This window comes from Nomia melanderi, unplaced genomic scaffold, assembly GCF_051020985.1.
Source record: "Nomia melanderi isolate GNS246 unplaced genomic scaffold, iyNomMela1 scaffold0568, whole genome shotgun sequence".
Lineage (NCBI taxonomy): Eukaryota > Metazoa > Arthropoda > Insecta > Hymenoptera > Halictidae > Nomia > Nomia melanderi.
Genome location: NW_027475682.1, coordinates 13,183 through 31,468, shown reverse-complemented (window position 1 = coordinate 31,468; position 18,286 = coordinate 13,183). Strand labels below are relative to the sequence as shown.

The following is an 18,286-nucleotide window of genomic DNA, read 5'->3' as shown; positions in this document are numbered from 1 at the left end:
CAGATCAACAGCAACACCGTAGGACCACGCGTCGCCGGAGAAGCTGAGACATTCATAAGCAGCCGCATCGGACACCTCGAGCAAGGAAGCAGCCATATTTGGACACCTTAAGCGAGGAAGCAGCCATCGGACCGTGAATAATCAAGGATCACAGATCGACGAATCATCAGCACATCAGACCGTCAGGGCAGAGCAGCAGTATCATCGCAGTGGACATCTCAGTCAAGGAAACAGCCGTTCGAACGAGAAAGGATTCACGAGCTGTATTAGACACTGCAAACGCCGGTAGGGTGAGTCCACGAATCACCACATTCCAACCCACCTTCCCGTATTAGATAGCATCGATCTCGTTTATTTTCGTTGAATTATCGTTATCATTGCGACATGGCTAATCCACAAGAATCGACACAATTGAAGGGTCTTAAGAGACAGAGGAGATCAATTAAGGGACAATTGACGCGTATCGAGAATTATGTAAATGAGGGAGTACATTCCAATATTCATGAATTTCAAGTTCGTAAGGAAAGGGTAAACGAATTATTCAAAATATTGATTTGACGGAGTACAATCAAATATAGAATTAGAAGACGAAGTCTCAGATCATGAGCTTGAACGGGAACAATTCGAACGTAGTTATTTTACAGTCATTAGTTCAATAACCGTCAATTCAAGGATTACAATCTTCCGGTACGTCGACAAATACTCTTAGAGCCACCGATTCGCCAAGCACAATAACAGTACGACAGAGGCGCCTTTTACCAAAATAGAATCAAACCTTATAACGGGGACCCAACTGAATGGCAGTTAGCTTTATGATACATTTAAAACATTGGTCCACGATAATCCCGACCTACCCGCGGTTCAGAAGTTTCATTTGTTAAAGAATGCGCTGCGTGGGGAAATAGTATCGGTAATTTCAACCTTAAATGCCTCCGAACCCAACTACCTGGTAGCTTGGGATTTACTTCAAAAACGGTGCAATAAACCGCGGCAAATAGTGCACGCTCATTTAAAGGACACAACAGAACGAGATGTAGACGGTCGGTATTGGGTTAGGCTTCCATTCAATGAAAGGCGACAGATATTAGGTAGTTCACGAGAAATAGCATTACGGAGATTTGACGCATTAGAACGGAAAATACATTTAGATAAGGGTCTGTTAAAGGGTTACACAGAATTCTTAAGGGAATATGAGCAGTTAGGGCACATGACCCAAGTCAACGGAAACGAGGCAGCCGACGTTTTTTACCTGCCGCACCACGCGGTAATAAAGGAAGCGAGTGAGACGACAAGGGTTCGCGTAGTATTCGACGCCTCCGCGAAAACCTCCACCGGTATTTCGTTAAATGATACACTATTAAATAGGCCTCAGTTACAACAGAGTTTATACAAAATATTTCTCCGATTCCGGTCTCACACGTATGTATTAACAGCAGATATTGAGAAGATGATTCGCCAGATTAGATTACACCCTGAGGACAGAATCTACCAACGCATCTTATGGCGTGAATCACCAGACAAACCAATTAGGACGTTTCAATTAAACACAGTAACATACGGAACAACATCAGCTCCATTCTTAGCAGTACGTTGTTTGCAACAGTTAGCAGACAACGAACGCGACAAATTCCCCATAGCAGTCGGAATTTTTAAAAGAGACTTTTACATGGACGACTTGATAACCGGGGTTGAGACTCGCGAATTAGCTTTAAAATTAAGAAATCAAGCAATCGGGTTAGCAAGGCTAGGAGGGTTTAATTTAAGACAGTGGACCTCGAATGATGAATTTTTAGTTAAGGGTTTAGAATTAGGAAACCACGAGTGCACTATTTCATTAGACATAAACGAAACAAGAAAGGCATTAGGTATTAGTTGGAAAACCCATACAGACGAAATTATGTATATCATAAAGACCACGGGAGATGTTCGGCCGACCAAGCGTTCAATCTTATCGCAGATTGCGCAATTGTTCGATCCGTTAGGGTTATTAGGGCCAGTAATAGTTCGCGCAAAAATAATTATGCAGGTACTATGGAAGGCACATCTAAGCTGGGATGAGTCTGTCCCTCAATCGCTGGAAACAATGTGGATAGACTTTAAGAGGGAATTACCACAATTAAATGAGTTTGTAATACCTAGGGCAACGGTGCTCAAACACTCAGTGGCAATACAACTGCTCGGATTCGCCGACGCTAGTGAGGCTGCATACGGTGCATGTCTCTATTTACGCTCCGTTAATAAAGAAGGCAGATGTAACGCTAGCTTAGTATGCGCAAAATCTAGAATCACCCCTGTAAAAACCATTTCGTTACCGCGATTAGAATTATGTGCTGCTAAATTATTAGCCGACCTGACCAAGGAGACCATCGAGGCCTTAAGCCATCTTAAAATAGAAAAGGTTTTATTATGGTCCGATTCGACGGTTACACTACACTGGATTAAGACACCACCGCACACTCTAAAAACATTTATCGCAAATCGGGTTAGTGAAATTCAAAGGCAGACCGAAATTCATAATTGGTATCATATTGCTAGTCTGGAAAATCCAGCTGACTATATATCCCGCGGTCAAACACCAACGCAGCTCCTTAACAACCAACAATGGTTAAAGGGTCCGCATTGGCTTTCCCAGGCCGAAGAAACATGGCCTTTCGTCAAACTACCAGTTATCGAGATTCCAGAACAACGAGAATTTAAAACGTTAATGGCAACTATCGATACATCCGAATTTGTAAATAGATTTTCCTCGATAAAATGTGTGAATTGCTTTAGGGCTAATCCCAAGCTACCTGCGTACGTTATGGGTAACCTACAGAAGGACCGTGTGACCCAGGCACGTCCATTTGAAAACGCAGGTATAGACTATTGTGGGCCATTTTCTCCTAAGAAAAAAAAAAAAAAAAAAAAAAAAAACAATATAGAAATTTAAAAACAATGAAGGGTTACGGGGTTATATTTATATGTTTGTTACAAGGGCGACGCATTTAGAACTAGTCACAGATTTAACTACGGAAGCGTGTATAGCCGCGATAAAACGTTTCTTCGCAAGGAGGCCATGTTCACCTACGAACAATTCAATCGTATTATGATCGAAATCGAAGCTATATTAAATTTCCGCCCGCTGACACCCTTATCCTCCGATCCCAACGACTTTACCGCCTTAACCCCTGCGCATTTCCTGATTGGTGGTTCACTACAAGCACTACCGGAGTACGAGTGGACCGATACACAAACCAACAGACTGTCAATTGTATTTATCGCATTACTATTAGCATTGTCCATATTGTAATTTTGTTGAACGTAACCGTTCAAGGGGGCCGGTGTGTTGCGTCGCTAAACCTCTTTAGGAGGGTTATTGAGACACCTTCTGCGAGGCACATTGGAGCCCTGAATATTTTTTACCATAGCAGAAATAAAAGCCCAAGGAACCATTACTTCAATAATTTAGTCGTATTTGCTTCGGCACGTTTTGCCAGTTTTGTAGATTTACCATAACTTTAACTTACATCTGTTTGCCAGAAGTCGAGGCGATCCTTGGTTTTATTACTCGCTATGGTCAGTGTTAAGAACGTTCAAGACCCTTGCGTGGGTCACCCAGGGGCTGCAATCGGCAACCCCCTCCAGGATCACCGGTTGAGTCCCACTCGGACAAAGTTTGTACTCCCCTACCAAAAAAGGTTTATAAAAACCCACGCAAGGTACCGAGTAGAGACAAGAAACATTTGGAACGAGACACAAGAAACATTTGGAACTAGACTAGAAACATTTGGAACGAGACACACAAGAAACATTTGGAACTAGACACACAAGAAACATTTGGAACAAGACACAAGACGGAACATAGACGTCGTTGTATACTCTCGCCGCTGACGATTATTATTGAACTAAGCAAAAATAAACACTAAAGTATTCTTCACTGAAGTAATTAGATACAGTCCACTTTCCAAACAGTTCGCACAAAGTTAAGTCGGCGTGCGACGTACGGGTTTCCCTATAAGATTTTCGAATAGAAAACGCGTACACAACAAAAACTATATAAAACTATATAAAACTATATATAACTAATAAAACTATATAAAACTATATGAAATTCTATAAAACTATATAAAACTATATAAAAGTAACAAAACTATGTAAAACTATATAAAACTATACAATACTATATAAAATTAATAAAACTATATAAAACTATATAGTACTATATAAAACTATATAAAACTCTATAAAACTATAAAAAACTATATAAAACAATACAAAACTAACAAAACTATATAAAATTATATAAAACTATACAAAACTAACAAAACTATATAAAACTATATAAAACTATATAAAACTATACAAAACTAACAAAACTATATAAAACTATATAAAACTATATAAAACTTTAGAAAACAATACAAAACTAACAAAACTATATGAAATTATATAAAACTATATAAAACTAACAAAACTAAATAAAACTATGTAAAACTCTATAAAACTATATAACACTATATAAATCTATATAAAACTATATAAAACTATTTAAAACTATATAAAACTATATAAAACTATATAAAACTATATAAAAATATACAAAACTAACAAAACTATATAAACCTATATAAAACTCTATAGAACTAATAAAACTATATGAAACTATATAAAACTATATAAAGCTGTATAAAACTATGGAGAACTATATATAACTATATAAAGATGTATAATACTATATAAAAAAAAGTATATAAAGCTGTAATAAAACTAATAAAACTACTAAATCTATATAAAACCATATGAAACTGTATAAAACTATATGAAACTATATAAAACTGTCTGAAACTGTATAAAACTATACAAACTACATAAAACTATATAAAACTATATAAAACAATATAAAACTATATAAAACTATATAAAACTATATAAAACTATATAAAACTATATAAAACTATATAAAACTATATAAAACTATATAAAACTATTTAAAACTATATAATACTATATAAAACTAATAAAACTATATAAAACTATATAAAACTATACAATACTGTCTGAAACTGTATAAAACTATATAAACTATATAAAACTATATAAAACTATATAAAACAATATAAAACTGTCTGAAACTGTATAAAACTATACAAACTATATAAAACTATATAAAACTATATAAAACTATATAAAACTGTCTGAAACTGTATAAAACTATACAAACTATATAAAACTATATAAAACTATATAAAACTATATAAACCATATAAAAATATTGAAAACTATATAAAACTGTATCAAACAATATAAAACTATATAAAACTATATAAAACTATATAAAACAAATAAAACTATATAAAACTATGTAAAACTATATAAAACTATATAAAACAATATAAAACTATACAAAACTAACAAAACTAACAAAACTATATAAAACTATATAAAACTATATAAAACTATATAAAACTATAGAAAACTATATAAAACTGTATAAAACTATATAAAACTATGTAAAACTATATAAAACTATATAAAACTATATAAAACTATATAAAACTATATAAAACTATATAAAACTATATAAAACTATTTAAAACTATATAATACTATATAAAACTAATAAAACTATATAAAACTATATAAAACTATACAAAACTGTCTGAAACTGTATAAAACTATATAAACTATATAAAACTATATAAAACTATATAAAACAATATAAAACTATATAAAATTATATAAAACTATATAAAACTATATAAAACTATATAAAACTGTATAAAACTGTATAAAACTATATAAAACTATATAAAGCTGTATAAAACTATGGAGACCTATATATAACTATATAAAGATGTATAATACTATATAAAACTATATAAAACTATAATAAAACTAATAAAACTAATAAATCTCTATAAAACCATATAAAACTGTATAAAACTATATAAAACTATATAAAACTGTCTGAAACTGTATAAAACTATACAAACTATATAAAACTATATAAAACTATATGAAACTATATAAAACCATATAAAAATATTTAAAACTATATAAAACTGTATCAAACTATACAAAACTATATAAAACTATATAAAACTATATAAAACTTTATAAAACTATATAAAACTATATAACTATATGAAACTGTATAAAACTATATAAAACCATATAGAACTATATAACACTGTATAAAACTATATATAAAAATATATAAAACTATATAAAACTATATAAAACTATATAAAACTATATAAAACTATATAACTATATAAAACTGTATAAAACTATATAAAACTATACAAAACTAACAAAACTATATAAACATATATAAAACTCTATAGAACTATATAAAACTATATACAACTATAAAAAACTGTATAAAACTCTATAAAACCATATAAAACTATATAAAACTCTATAGAACTATAGAAAACTATATAAAACTATACAAAAGTATATAAAACTATATAAAACTATATAAAACTATATAAAACTATATAAAACTATTTAAAACTATATAACTATATAAAACTGTATAAAACTATATAAAACCATATAGAACTATATAACACTATATAAAACTATATAAAGCTATACAAAAGTATATAAAACTATAGAAAACTATATAAAACTATATAAATCTATATAAAACTATATAAAACTAACAAGACTATATAAAACTATATAAAACTATACAAAACTATATAAAACTATATAAAACTATATAAAACTATATAAAACTATAAAAATCTATTTAAAACTATATAATACTAACAAAACTATATAAAACTCTATAAAACTGTACAAAATTATATTAAACGAAAAAACTATATAAAACTGTATAGTACTATATAAAACTATATAAAACTATATAGTACTATATAAAACTCTATAAAACTATATAAAACTATACAAAACTAACAAAACTATATAAAACTATATAAAACTATATAAAACTATATAAAACTATATAAAACTCTATAAAACTATATAAAACTAATAAAACTAATAAAACTATATAAAACTATATAAAACTATATAAAACTATATAAAACTATATAAAACTATACGACTATATAAAACTGTATAAAACTATATAAAACTATATAGAACTATATTACTCTGTATAAAACTATATATAAAAATATGTAAAACTATATAAAACTATATAAAACTATATAAAGCTAATAAAACAATGTAAAACTATATAATACTATATGAATCTATATAAAACTATATAAAACTATATAAAACTATATAAAACTATTTAAAACTATATAAAACTAACAAAACTATAAAAAACTATTTAAAACTATATAAAACTAACAAAACTATATAAAACTCTATAAGACGGTATAAAACTATATAAAACTATATAAAACTAATAAAACTATATAAAACTAGATAAAACTATATAAAACTCTATAAAACTATATAAAACTATATAAAACTAACAAAACTATATAAAACTATGTAAAACTATAAAAAACTATATAGAACCATAAAAAACTGTATAAAACTATATAAAACGAATAAAACTATATAAAACTATTTAGTACTATATGAAGCTATATAAAACTATATAGTACTATATAAAACTCTATAAAACTATATAAAACTATACAAAACTAACAAAACTATATAAAGCTATATAAAACTATATAAAACTATACAAAACTAACAAACTATATAAAACTATATAAAACTATATAAAACTATATAAAACTATATAAAACTATATAAAACTATACAAAACTAACAAAACTATATAAAACTATATAAAACTCTATAAAACTATATAAAACTATATAAAACTAACAAAACTATATAAAACTACGTTAAACTATAAAAAAACTATATAGAACCATAAAAAACTGTATAAAACTATATAAAACGAATAAAACTATATAAAACTATTTAGTACTATATGAAACTATATAAAACTATATCGTACTATATAAAACTCTATAAAACTATATAAAACTATACAAAACTAACAAAACTATATAAAACTATATAAAACTATATAAAACTATATAAAACTATACAAAACTAACAAAACTATATAAAACTATATAAAACTATATAAAACTATATAAAACTATATAAAACTATATAAAACTATACAAAACTAACAAAACTATATAAAACTATATAAAACTATATAAAACTATATAAAACTATACAAAACTAACAAAACTATATAAAACTATATAAAACTATATAAAACTATATAAAACTCTGTGAAACTATATAAAACTATATAAAACTATATAAAACTATATAAAACTAATAAAACTATATAAAACTATATAAATCTATATAAAACTCTATAGAACTATAGAAAACTATGTAAAAATAACAAGCTATATAAAACTATTTAAAACTCTATAGAACTATATAAAGCTATATAAAACTATATAAACCTATATAAAACTCTATAGAACTATATAAAACTATATAAAACTATATAAAACTATGTAAAATAATATAACACTATATAAAACAAAATAAAAATATATAAAACTATATAAAACTAACAAAACTATATAAAACTATATAAAACTAATTAAAACTATATAGAACTATATAAAACTAACAAAACTATAGAAACCTATATAAAACTCTATAGAACTATATGAAACTATATAAAACTATATAAAACTATGTAAAACTATATAAAACTATGTAAAACTATATAAAACTATATTAAACTAACAAAACTATATAAACCTATATAAAACTCTATAGAACTAAATAAAACTATACAAAACTAACAAAACTATATAAAACTATATAAAACTATATAAAACTCTATAAAACTATATAAAACTATATAAAACTGGTATAAAACTATTTAAAACTATACAAAACTAACAAAACTATATAAAACTATATAAAACTATATAAAACTATATAAAACTATACAAAACTAACAAAACTATATAAAACTATATAAAACTATATAAAACTATATAAAACTCTGTGAAACTATATAAACTATATAAAACTATATAAAACTATATAAAACCTAATAAAACTATATAAAACTATATAAATCTATATAAAACTCTATAGAACTATAGAAAACTATGTAAAAATAACAAAGCTATATAAAACTATTTAAAACTCTATAGAACTATATAAAGCTATATAAAACTATATAAACCTATATAAAACTCTATAGAACTATATAAAACTATATAAAACTATATAAAACTATGTAAAATAATATAACACTATATAAAACAAAATAAAAATATATAAAACTATATAAAACTAACAAAACTATATAAAACTATATAAAACTAATTAAAACTATATAGAACTATATAAAACTAACAAAACTATATAAACCTATATAAAACTCTATAGAACTATATGAAACTATATAAAACTATATAAAACTATGTAAAACTATATAAAAACTATGTAAAACTATATAAAACTATATTAAACTAACAAAACTATATAAACCTATATAAAACTCCTATAGAACTAAATAAAACTATACAAAACTAACAAAACTATATAAAACTATTATAAAACTATATAAAACTCTATAAAACTATATAAAACTATATAAAACTGTATAAAACTATTTAAAACTATATAAAACTAACAAAACTATAAAAACTATTTAAAACTATATAAACTAACAAAAACTATATAAAACTCTATAAGACGGTATAAAACTATATAAAACTATATAAAACTAATAAAACTATATAAAACTAGATAAAACTATATAAAACTCTATAAAACTATATAAAACTATATAAAACTAACAAAACTATATAAAACTATGTAAAACTATAAAAAACTATATAGAACCATAAAAAACTGTATAAAACTATATAAAACGAATAAAACTATATAAAACTATTTAGTACTATATGAAGCTATATAAAACTATATAGTACTATATAAAACTCTATAAACTATATAAAACTATACAAAACTACAAAACTATATAAAGCTATATAAAACTATATAAACTATACAAAACTAACAAAACTATATAAAACTATATAAAACTATATAAAACTATATAAAACTATATAAAACTATATAAAACTATACAAAACTAACAAAACTATATAAAACTATATAAAACTCTATAAAACTATATAAAACTATATAAAACTAACAAACTATATAAAACTACGTTAAACTATAAAAAACTATATAGAACCATAAAAAACTGTATAAAACTATATAAAACGAATAAAACTATATAAAACTATTTAGTACTATATGAAACTATATAAAACTATATAGTACTATATAAAACTCTATAAAACTATATAAAACTATACAAAACTAACAAAACTATATAAAACTATATAAAAACTATATAAAACTTTATAAAACTATACAAAACTAACAAAACTATTATAAAACTATATAAAACTATATAAAACTATATAAAACTATATAAAACTATATAAAACTATGCCAAAACTAACAAAACTATATAAAACTATATAAAACTATATAAAACTATATAAAACTATACAAAACTAAACAAAACTATATAAAACTATATAAAACTATATAAAACTATATAAAACTCTGTGAACTATATAAAACTATATAAAACTATATAAAACTATATAAAACTAATAAAACTATATAAAACTATATAAATCTATATTAAAACTCTATAGAACTATAGAAAACTATGTAAAAATAACAAAGCTATATAAAACTATTTAAAACTCTATAGAACTATATAAAGCTATATAAAAAACTATATAAACCTATATAAAACTCTATAGAACTATATAAAAACTATATAAAACTATATAAAACTATGTAAAATAATATAACACTATATAAAACAAAATAAAAATATATAAAACTATATAAAAACTAACAAAACTATATAAAACTATACTAATTAAAACTATATAGAACTATATAAAACTAACAAAACTATAGAAACCTATATAAAACTCTATAGAACTATATGAAACTATATAAAACTATATAAAACTATGTAAAACTATATAAAACTATGTAAAACTATATAAAACTATATTAAACTAACAAAACTATATAAACCTATATAAAACTCTATAGAACTAAATAAAACTATACAAAACTAACAAAACTATATAAAACTATATAAAACTATATAAAACTCTATAAAACTATATAAAACTATATAAAACTGTATAAAACTATTTAAAACTATACAAAACTAACAAAACTATATAAAACTATATAAAACTATATAAAACTATATAAAACTATACAAAACTAACAAAACTATATAAAACTATATAAAACTATATAAAACTATATAAAACTCTGTGAAACTATATAAAACTATATAAAACTATATAAAACTATATAAAACTAATAAAACTATATTAAAAAACTATATAAATCTATATAAAACTCTATAGAACTATAGAAAACTATGTAAAAATAACAAAGCTATATAAAACTATTTAAAACTCTATAGAACTATATAAAGCTATATAAAACTATATAAACCTATATAAAACTCTATAGAACTATATAAAACTATATAAAACTATATAAAACTATGTAAAATAATATAACACTATATAAAACAAAATAAAATATATAAAACTATATAAACAACTAACAAAACTATATAAAACTATATAAAACTAATTAAAACTATATAGAACTATATAAAACTAACAAAACTATATAAACCTATATAAAACTCTATAGAACTATATGAAACTATATAAAACTATATAAAACTATGTAAAACTATATAAAACTATGTAAAACTATATAAAACTATATTAAACTAACAAAACTATATAAACCTATATAAAACTCTATAGAACTAAATAAAACTATACAAAACTAACAAAACTATATAAAACTATATAAAACTATATAAAACTCTATAAAACTATATAAAACTATATAAAACTGTATAAAACTATTTAAAACTATATAAAACTAACAAAACTATAAAAAACTATTTAAAACTATATAAAACTAACAAAACTATATAAAACTCTATAAGACGGTATAAAACTATATAAAACTATATAAAACTAATAAAACTATATAAAACTAGATAAAACTATATAAAACTCTATAAAACTATATAAAACTATATAAAACTAACAAAACTATATAAAACTATGTAAAACTATAAAAAACTATATAGAACCATAAAAAACTGTATAAAACTATATAAAACGAATAAAACTATATAAAACTATTTAGTACTATATGAAACTATATAAAACTATATAGTACTATATAAAACTCTATAAAACTATATAAAACTATACAAAACTAACAAAACTATATAAAACTATATAAAACTATATAAAACTATATAAAAACTATACAAAACTAACAAAACTATATAAAACTATATAAAACTATATAAAACTATATAAAACTATATAAAACTATATAAAACTATACAAAACTAACAAAACTATATAAAACTATATAAAACTATATAAAACTATATAAAACTATACAAAACTAACAAAACTATATAAAACTATATAAAACTATATAAAACTATATAAAACTCTGTGAAACTATATAAAACTATATAAAACTATATAAAACTATATAAAACTAATAAAACTATATAAAACTATATAAATCTATATAAAACTCTATAGAACTATAGAAAACTATGTAAAAATAACAAAGCTATATAAAACTATTTAAAACTCTATAGAACTATATAAAGCTATATAAAACTATATAAACCTATATAAAACTCTATAGAACTATATAAAACTATATAAAACTATATAAAACTATGTAAAATAATATAACACTATATAAAACAAAATAAAAATATATAAAACTATATAAAACTAACAAAACTATATAAAACTATATAAAACTAATTAAAACTATATAGAACTATATAAAACTAACAAAACTATATAAACCTATATAAAACTCTATAGAACTATATGAAACTATATAAAACTATATAAAACTATGTAAAACTATATAAAACTATGTAAAACTATATAAAACTATATTAAACTAACAAAACTATATAAACCTATATAAAACTCTATAGAACTAAATAAAACTATACAAAACTAACAAAACTATATAAAACTATATAAAACTATATAAAACTCTATAAAACTATATAAAACTATATAAAACTGTATAAAACTATTTAAAACTATATAAAACTAACAAAACTATAAAAAACTATTTAAAACTATATAAAACTAACAAAACTATATAAAACTCTATAAGACGGTATAAAACTATATAAAACTATATAAAACTAATAAAACTATATAAAACTAGATAAAACTATATAAAACTCTATAAAACTATATAAAACTATATAAAACTAACAAAACTATATAAAACTATGTAAAACTATAAAAAACTATATAGAACCATAAAAAACTGTATAAAACTATATAAAACGAATAAAACTATATAAAACTATTTAGTACTATATGAAGCTATATAAAACTATATAGTACTATATAAAACTCTATAAAACTATATAAAACTATACAAAACTAACAAAACTATATAAAGCTATATAAAACTATATAAAACTATACAAAACTAACAAAACTATATAAAACTATATAAAACTATATAAAACTATATAAAACTATATAAAACTATATAAAACTATATAAAACTATACAAAACTAACAAAACTATATAAAACTATATAAAACTCTATAAAACTATATAAAACTATATAAAACTAACAAAACTATATAAAACTACGTTAAACTATAAAAAACTATATAGAACCATAAAAAACTGTATAAAACTATATAAAACGAATAAAACTATATAAAACTATTTAGTACTATATGAAACTATATAAAACTATATAGTACTATATAAAACTCTATAAAACTATATAAAACTATACAAAACTAACAAAACTATATAAAACTATATAAAACTATATAAAACTATATAAAACTATACAAAACTAACAAAACTATATAAAACTATATAAAACTATATAAAACTATATAAAACTATATAAAACTATATAAAACTATACAAAACTAACAAAACTATATAAAACTATATAAAACTATATAAAACTATATAAAACTATACAAAACTAACAAAACTATATAAAACTATATAAAACTATATAAAACTATATAAAACTCTGTGAAACTATATAAAACTATATAAAACTATATAAAACTATATAAAACTAATAAAACTATATAAAACTATATAAATCTATATAAAACTCTATAGAACTATAGAAAACTATGTAAAAATAACAAAGCTATATAAAACTATTTAAAACTCTATAGAACTATATAAAGCTATATAAAACTATATAAACCTATATAAAACTCTATAGAACTATATAAAACTATATAAAACTATATAAAACTATGTAAAATAATATAACACTATATAAAACAAAATAAAAATATATAAAACTATATAAAACTAACAAAACTATATAAAACTATATAAAACTAATTAAAACTATATAGAACTATATAAAACTAACAAAACTATAGAAACCTATATAAAACTCTATAGAACTATATGAAACTATATAAAACTATATAAAACTATGTAAAACTATATAAAACTATGTAAAACTATATAAAACTATATTAAACTAACAAAACTATATAAACCTATATAAAACTCTATAGAACTAAATAAAACTATACAAAACTAACAAAACTATATAAAACTATATAAAACTATATAAAACTATATAAAACTATATAAAACTATATAAAACTATATAAAACTATATAAAACTATATAAAACTATACAAAACTAACAAAACTATATAAAACTATATAAAACTATATAAAACTATATAAAACTATACAAAACTAACAAAACTATATAAAACTATATAAAACTATATAAAACTATATAAAACTCTGTGAAACTATATAAAACTATATAAAACTATATAAAACTATATAAAACTAATAAAACTATATAAAACTATATAAATCTATATAAAACTCTATAGAACTATAGAAAACTATGTAAAAATAACAAAGCTATATAAAACTATTTAAAACTCTATAGAACTATATAAAGCTATATAAAACTATATAAACCTATATAAAACTCTATAGAACTATATAAAACTATATAAAACTATATAAAACTATGTAAAATAATATAACACTATATAAAACAAAATAAAAATATATAAAACTATATAAAACTAACAAAACTATATAAAACTATATAAAACTAATTAAAACTATATAGAACTATATAAAACTAACAAAACTATATAAACCTATATAAAACTCTATAGAACTATATGAAACTATATAAAACTATATAAAACTATGTAAAACTATATAAAACTATTTAAAACTATATAAAACTATATTAAACTAACAAAACTATATAAACCTATATAAAACTCTATAGAACTAAATAAAACTATACAAAACTAACAAAACTATATAAAACTATATAAAACTATATAAAACTCTATAAAACTATATAAAACTATATAAAACTGTATAAAACTAATAAAACTATATAAAACTACATAAAAGTATATAAAACTCTATAAAACTATATAAAACTATATAAAGCTAACAAAACTATATAAAACTGTGTAAAACTATATAAAACTATATAAAACTATATAAAGCTAATAAAACTATGTAAGACTATATAATACTATATAAAACTATATAAAACTATATAAAACTACATAAAACCATACAAAACTATATAAAACTCTATAGAACTATAGAAAACTATATAAAACTAACAAAACTATATAAAACTATTTAAAACCATATAAAACTATATAAAACTATGTAAAACTATATAAAACTATATAAAACTATATAAAACTATATAAAACTATATAAAACTATATAAAACTATATAAAACTATATAAAACCGTCTGTAACTGTACAAAACTATATACACTATATAAAGCTATATAAAACGATACAAAACTATATAAAACTATATAAAACTATATAAAACTAACAAAACTATACAAAACTATGTAAAACTATATAAAACTATATAAGACTATATAAAACTATATAAAACTATATAAAACTATTTAAAACTATATAAAACTAACAAAACTATATAAAACTATGTAAAACTATATAAAACTATATAAAGCTAATAAAACTATGTAAAACTATATAATACTATATAAAACTATATAGAACTATATAGAACCATATAAAACTATATAAAACTATATAAAATGAATAAAACTATATAAAACTATATAGTACTATATAAAACTATATAACACTATATAAAACTTTATAAAACTATATAAAACTATATAAAACTATATAGAACTATATGAAACTATATAAAACTATATAAAACTATATAAAACTATATAAAACTATATAAAACTATATAAAACTACGAAAAGTATATAAAACTATATAGTACTATATAAAACTATATAAAACTATATAAAACTATATAAAACTATGTAAAACTATATAAAACTATATAAAACTATATAAAACTAATAAAACTATATAAAACCATATAGTACTATATAAAACTATATAAAACTATATAAAACTATATAAAACTAATAAAACTATATAAAACTATATATAACTATATAAAACTGTCTGAAACTGTATAAAACTATACAAACTATATAAAACTATATAAAACTATATAAAACTATATAAAACTATATAAAACTATGTAAAACCATATAAAACCATTAAAAACTATATAAAACTATATCAAACTATATAAAACTATATAAAACTATATAAAACTATATAAAACTATATAAAACTATATAAAACTATATAAAACAATATAAAACTATATAAAACTAACAAAACTATATAAAACTATATAAAACTGTAAAAAATTATATTAAACTAAAAAACTATATAAAACTGTATAGTACTATATAAAACTATATAAAACTAATAAAACTATGTAAAACTATATAAAACTATATAAAACTGTCTGAAACTGTATAAAACTATATAAACAATATAAAACTATATAAAACTATTCAAAAGTATATAAAACTATATAAAACTATATAAAACTATATAAAACTATATAAAACTATCTGAAACTGTATAAAACTATATAAACAATATAAAACTATATAAAACTATACAAAAGTATATAAAACTATATAAAACTATATAAAACTATATAAAAGTATATGAAACTATCCAAAACTATATAAAACTAAAGAAAACTATATAAAACTATATAAAACTACATAAAACTATATAAAACTATATAACTATATAAAACTGTATAAAACTATATAAAACCATATAGAACTATATAACACTGTATAAAACTATATAAAGCTGTATAAAACTATGGAGAACTATATATAACTATATAAAGATGTATAATACCATATAAAACTATATAAAGCTATAATAAAACTAATAAAACTAATAAATCTATATAAAACCGTATAAAACTGTATAAAACTATATAAAACTATATAAAACTGTCTGAAACTGTATAAAACTATACAAACTATATAAAACTATATAAAACTATATAAAACCATATAATACTATTTAAAAGTATATAAAACTATATCAAACTATATAAAACTATATAAAACTATATAAAACTATATAAAACTATATAAAACTTTATAAAACTAATAAAACTATATAAAACTATGTAAAACTATAGAAAACTATATAAAACTATATGAAACTATACAAAACTAACAAAACTATATAAAACTATATAAAACTATATAAAACAATATAACACTATATAAAACAAAATAAAACTATATAAAACTAAATAAAACTAACATAACTATCTAAAACTGTATAGTACTATATAAAACTATATAAAACTCTATAAAACTATATAAAACTATATAAAACTATATAAAACTATATAAAACTAATAAAACTATATAAAACTATATAAAACAATATAAAACTGTCTGAAACTGTATAAAACTATATAAACTATATAAAACTATATAAAACTATATAATACAATATAAAACTATATAAAATTATATAAAACTATATAAGACTATGTAAAACTGTATAAAACTATGGAGAACTATATATAACTATATAAAGATGTTTAATACTATATAAAACTATATAAAGCTATAATAAAACTAATAAAACTAATAAATCTATATAAAATCATATAAAACTGTATAAAACTATATAAAACTATATAAAACTGTCTGAAACTGTATAAAACTAGACAAACTATATAAAACAATATAAAACTATATAAAACCATATAATACTATTTAAAAGTATATAAAACTATATCAAACTATATAAAAC

General features: G+C 20.9%; 1 protein-coding gene across 1 annotated transcript; it reads left to right on the top strand.

Annotated features, from left to right (window-relative positions):
* Positions 1-384: 384 nt before the first annotated feature.
* On the top strand, positions 385-2,855 carry LOC143176457 (uncharacterized; the record flags this gene model as incomplete). Its single annotated transcript, XM_076374162.1, has 2 exons — positions 385-528; positions 884-2,855. Coding segments are annotated over exons 1-2 (2,116 nt in total), but the record flags the coding sequence as incomplete, so codon positions are not given.
* Positions 2,856-18,286: the final 15,431 nt, after the last annotated feature.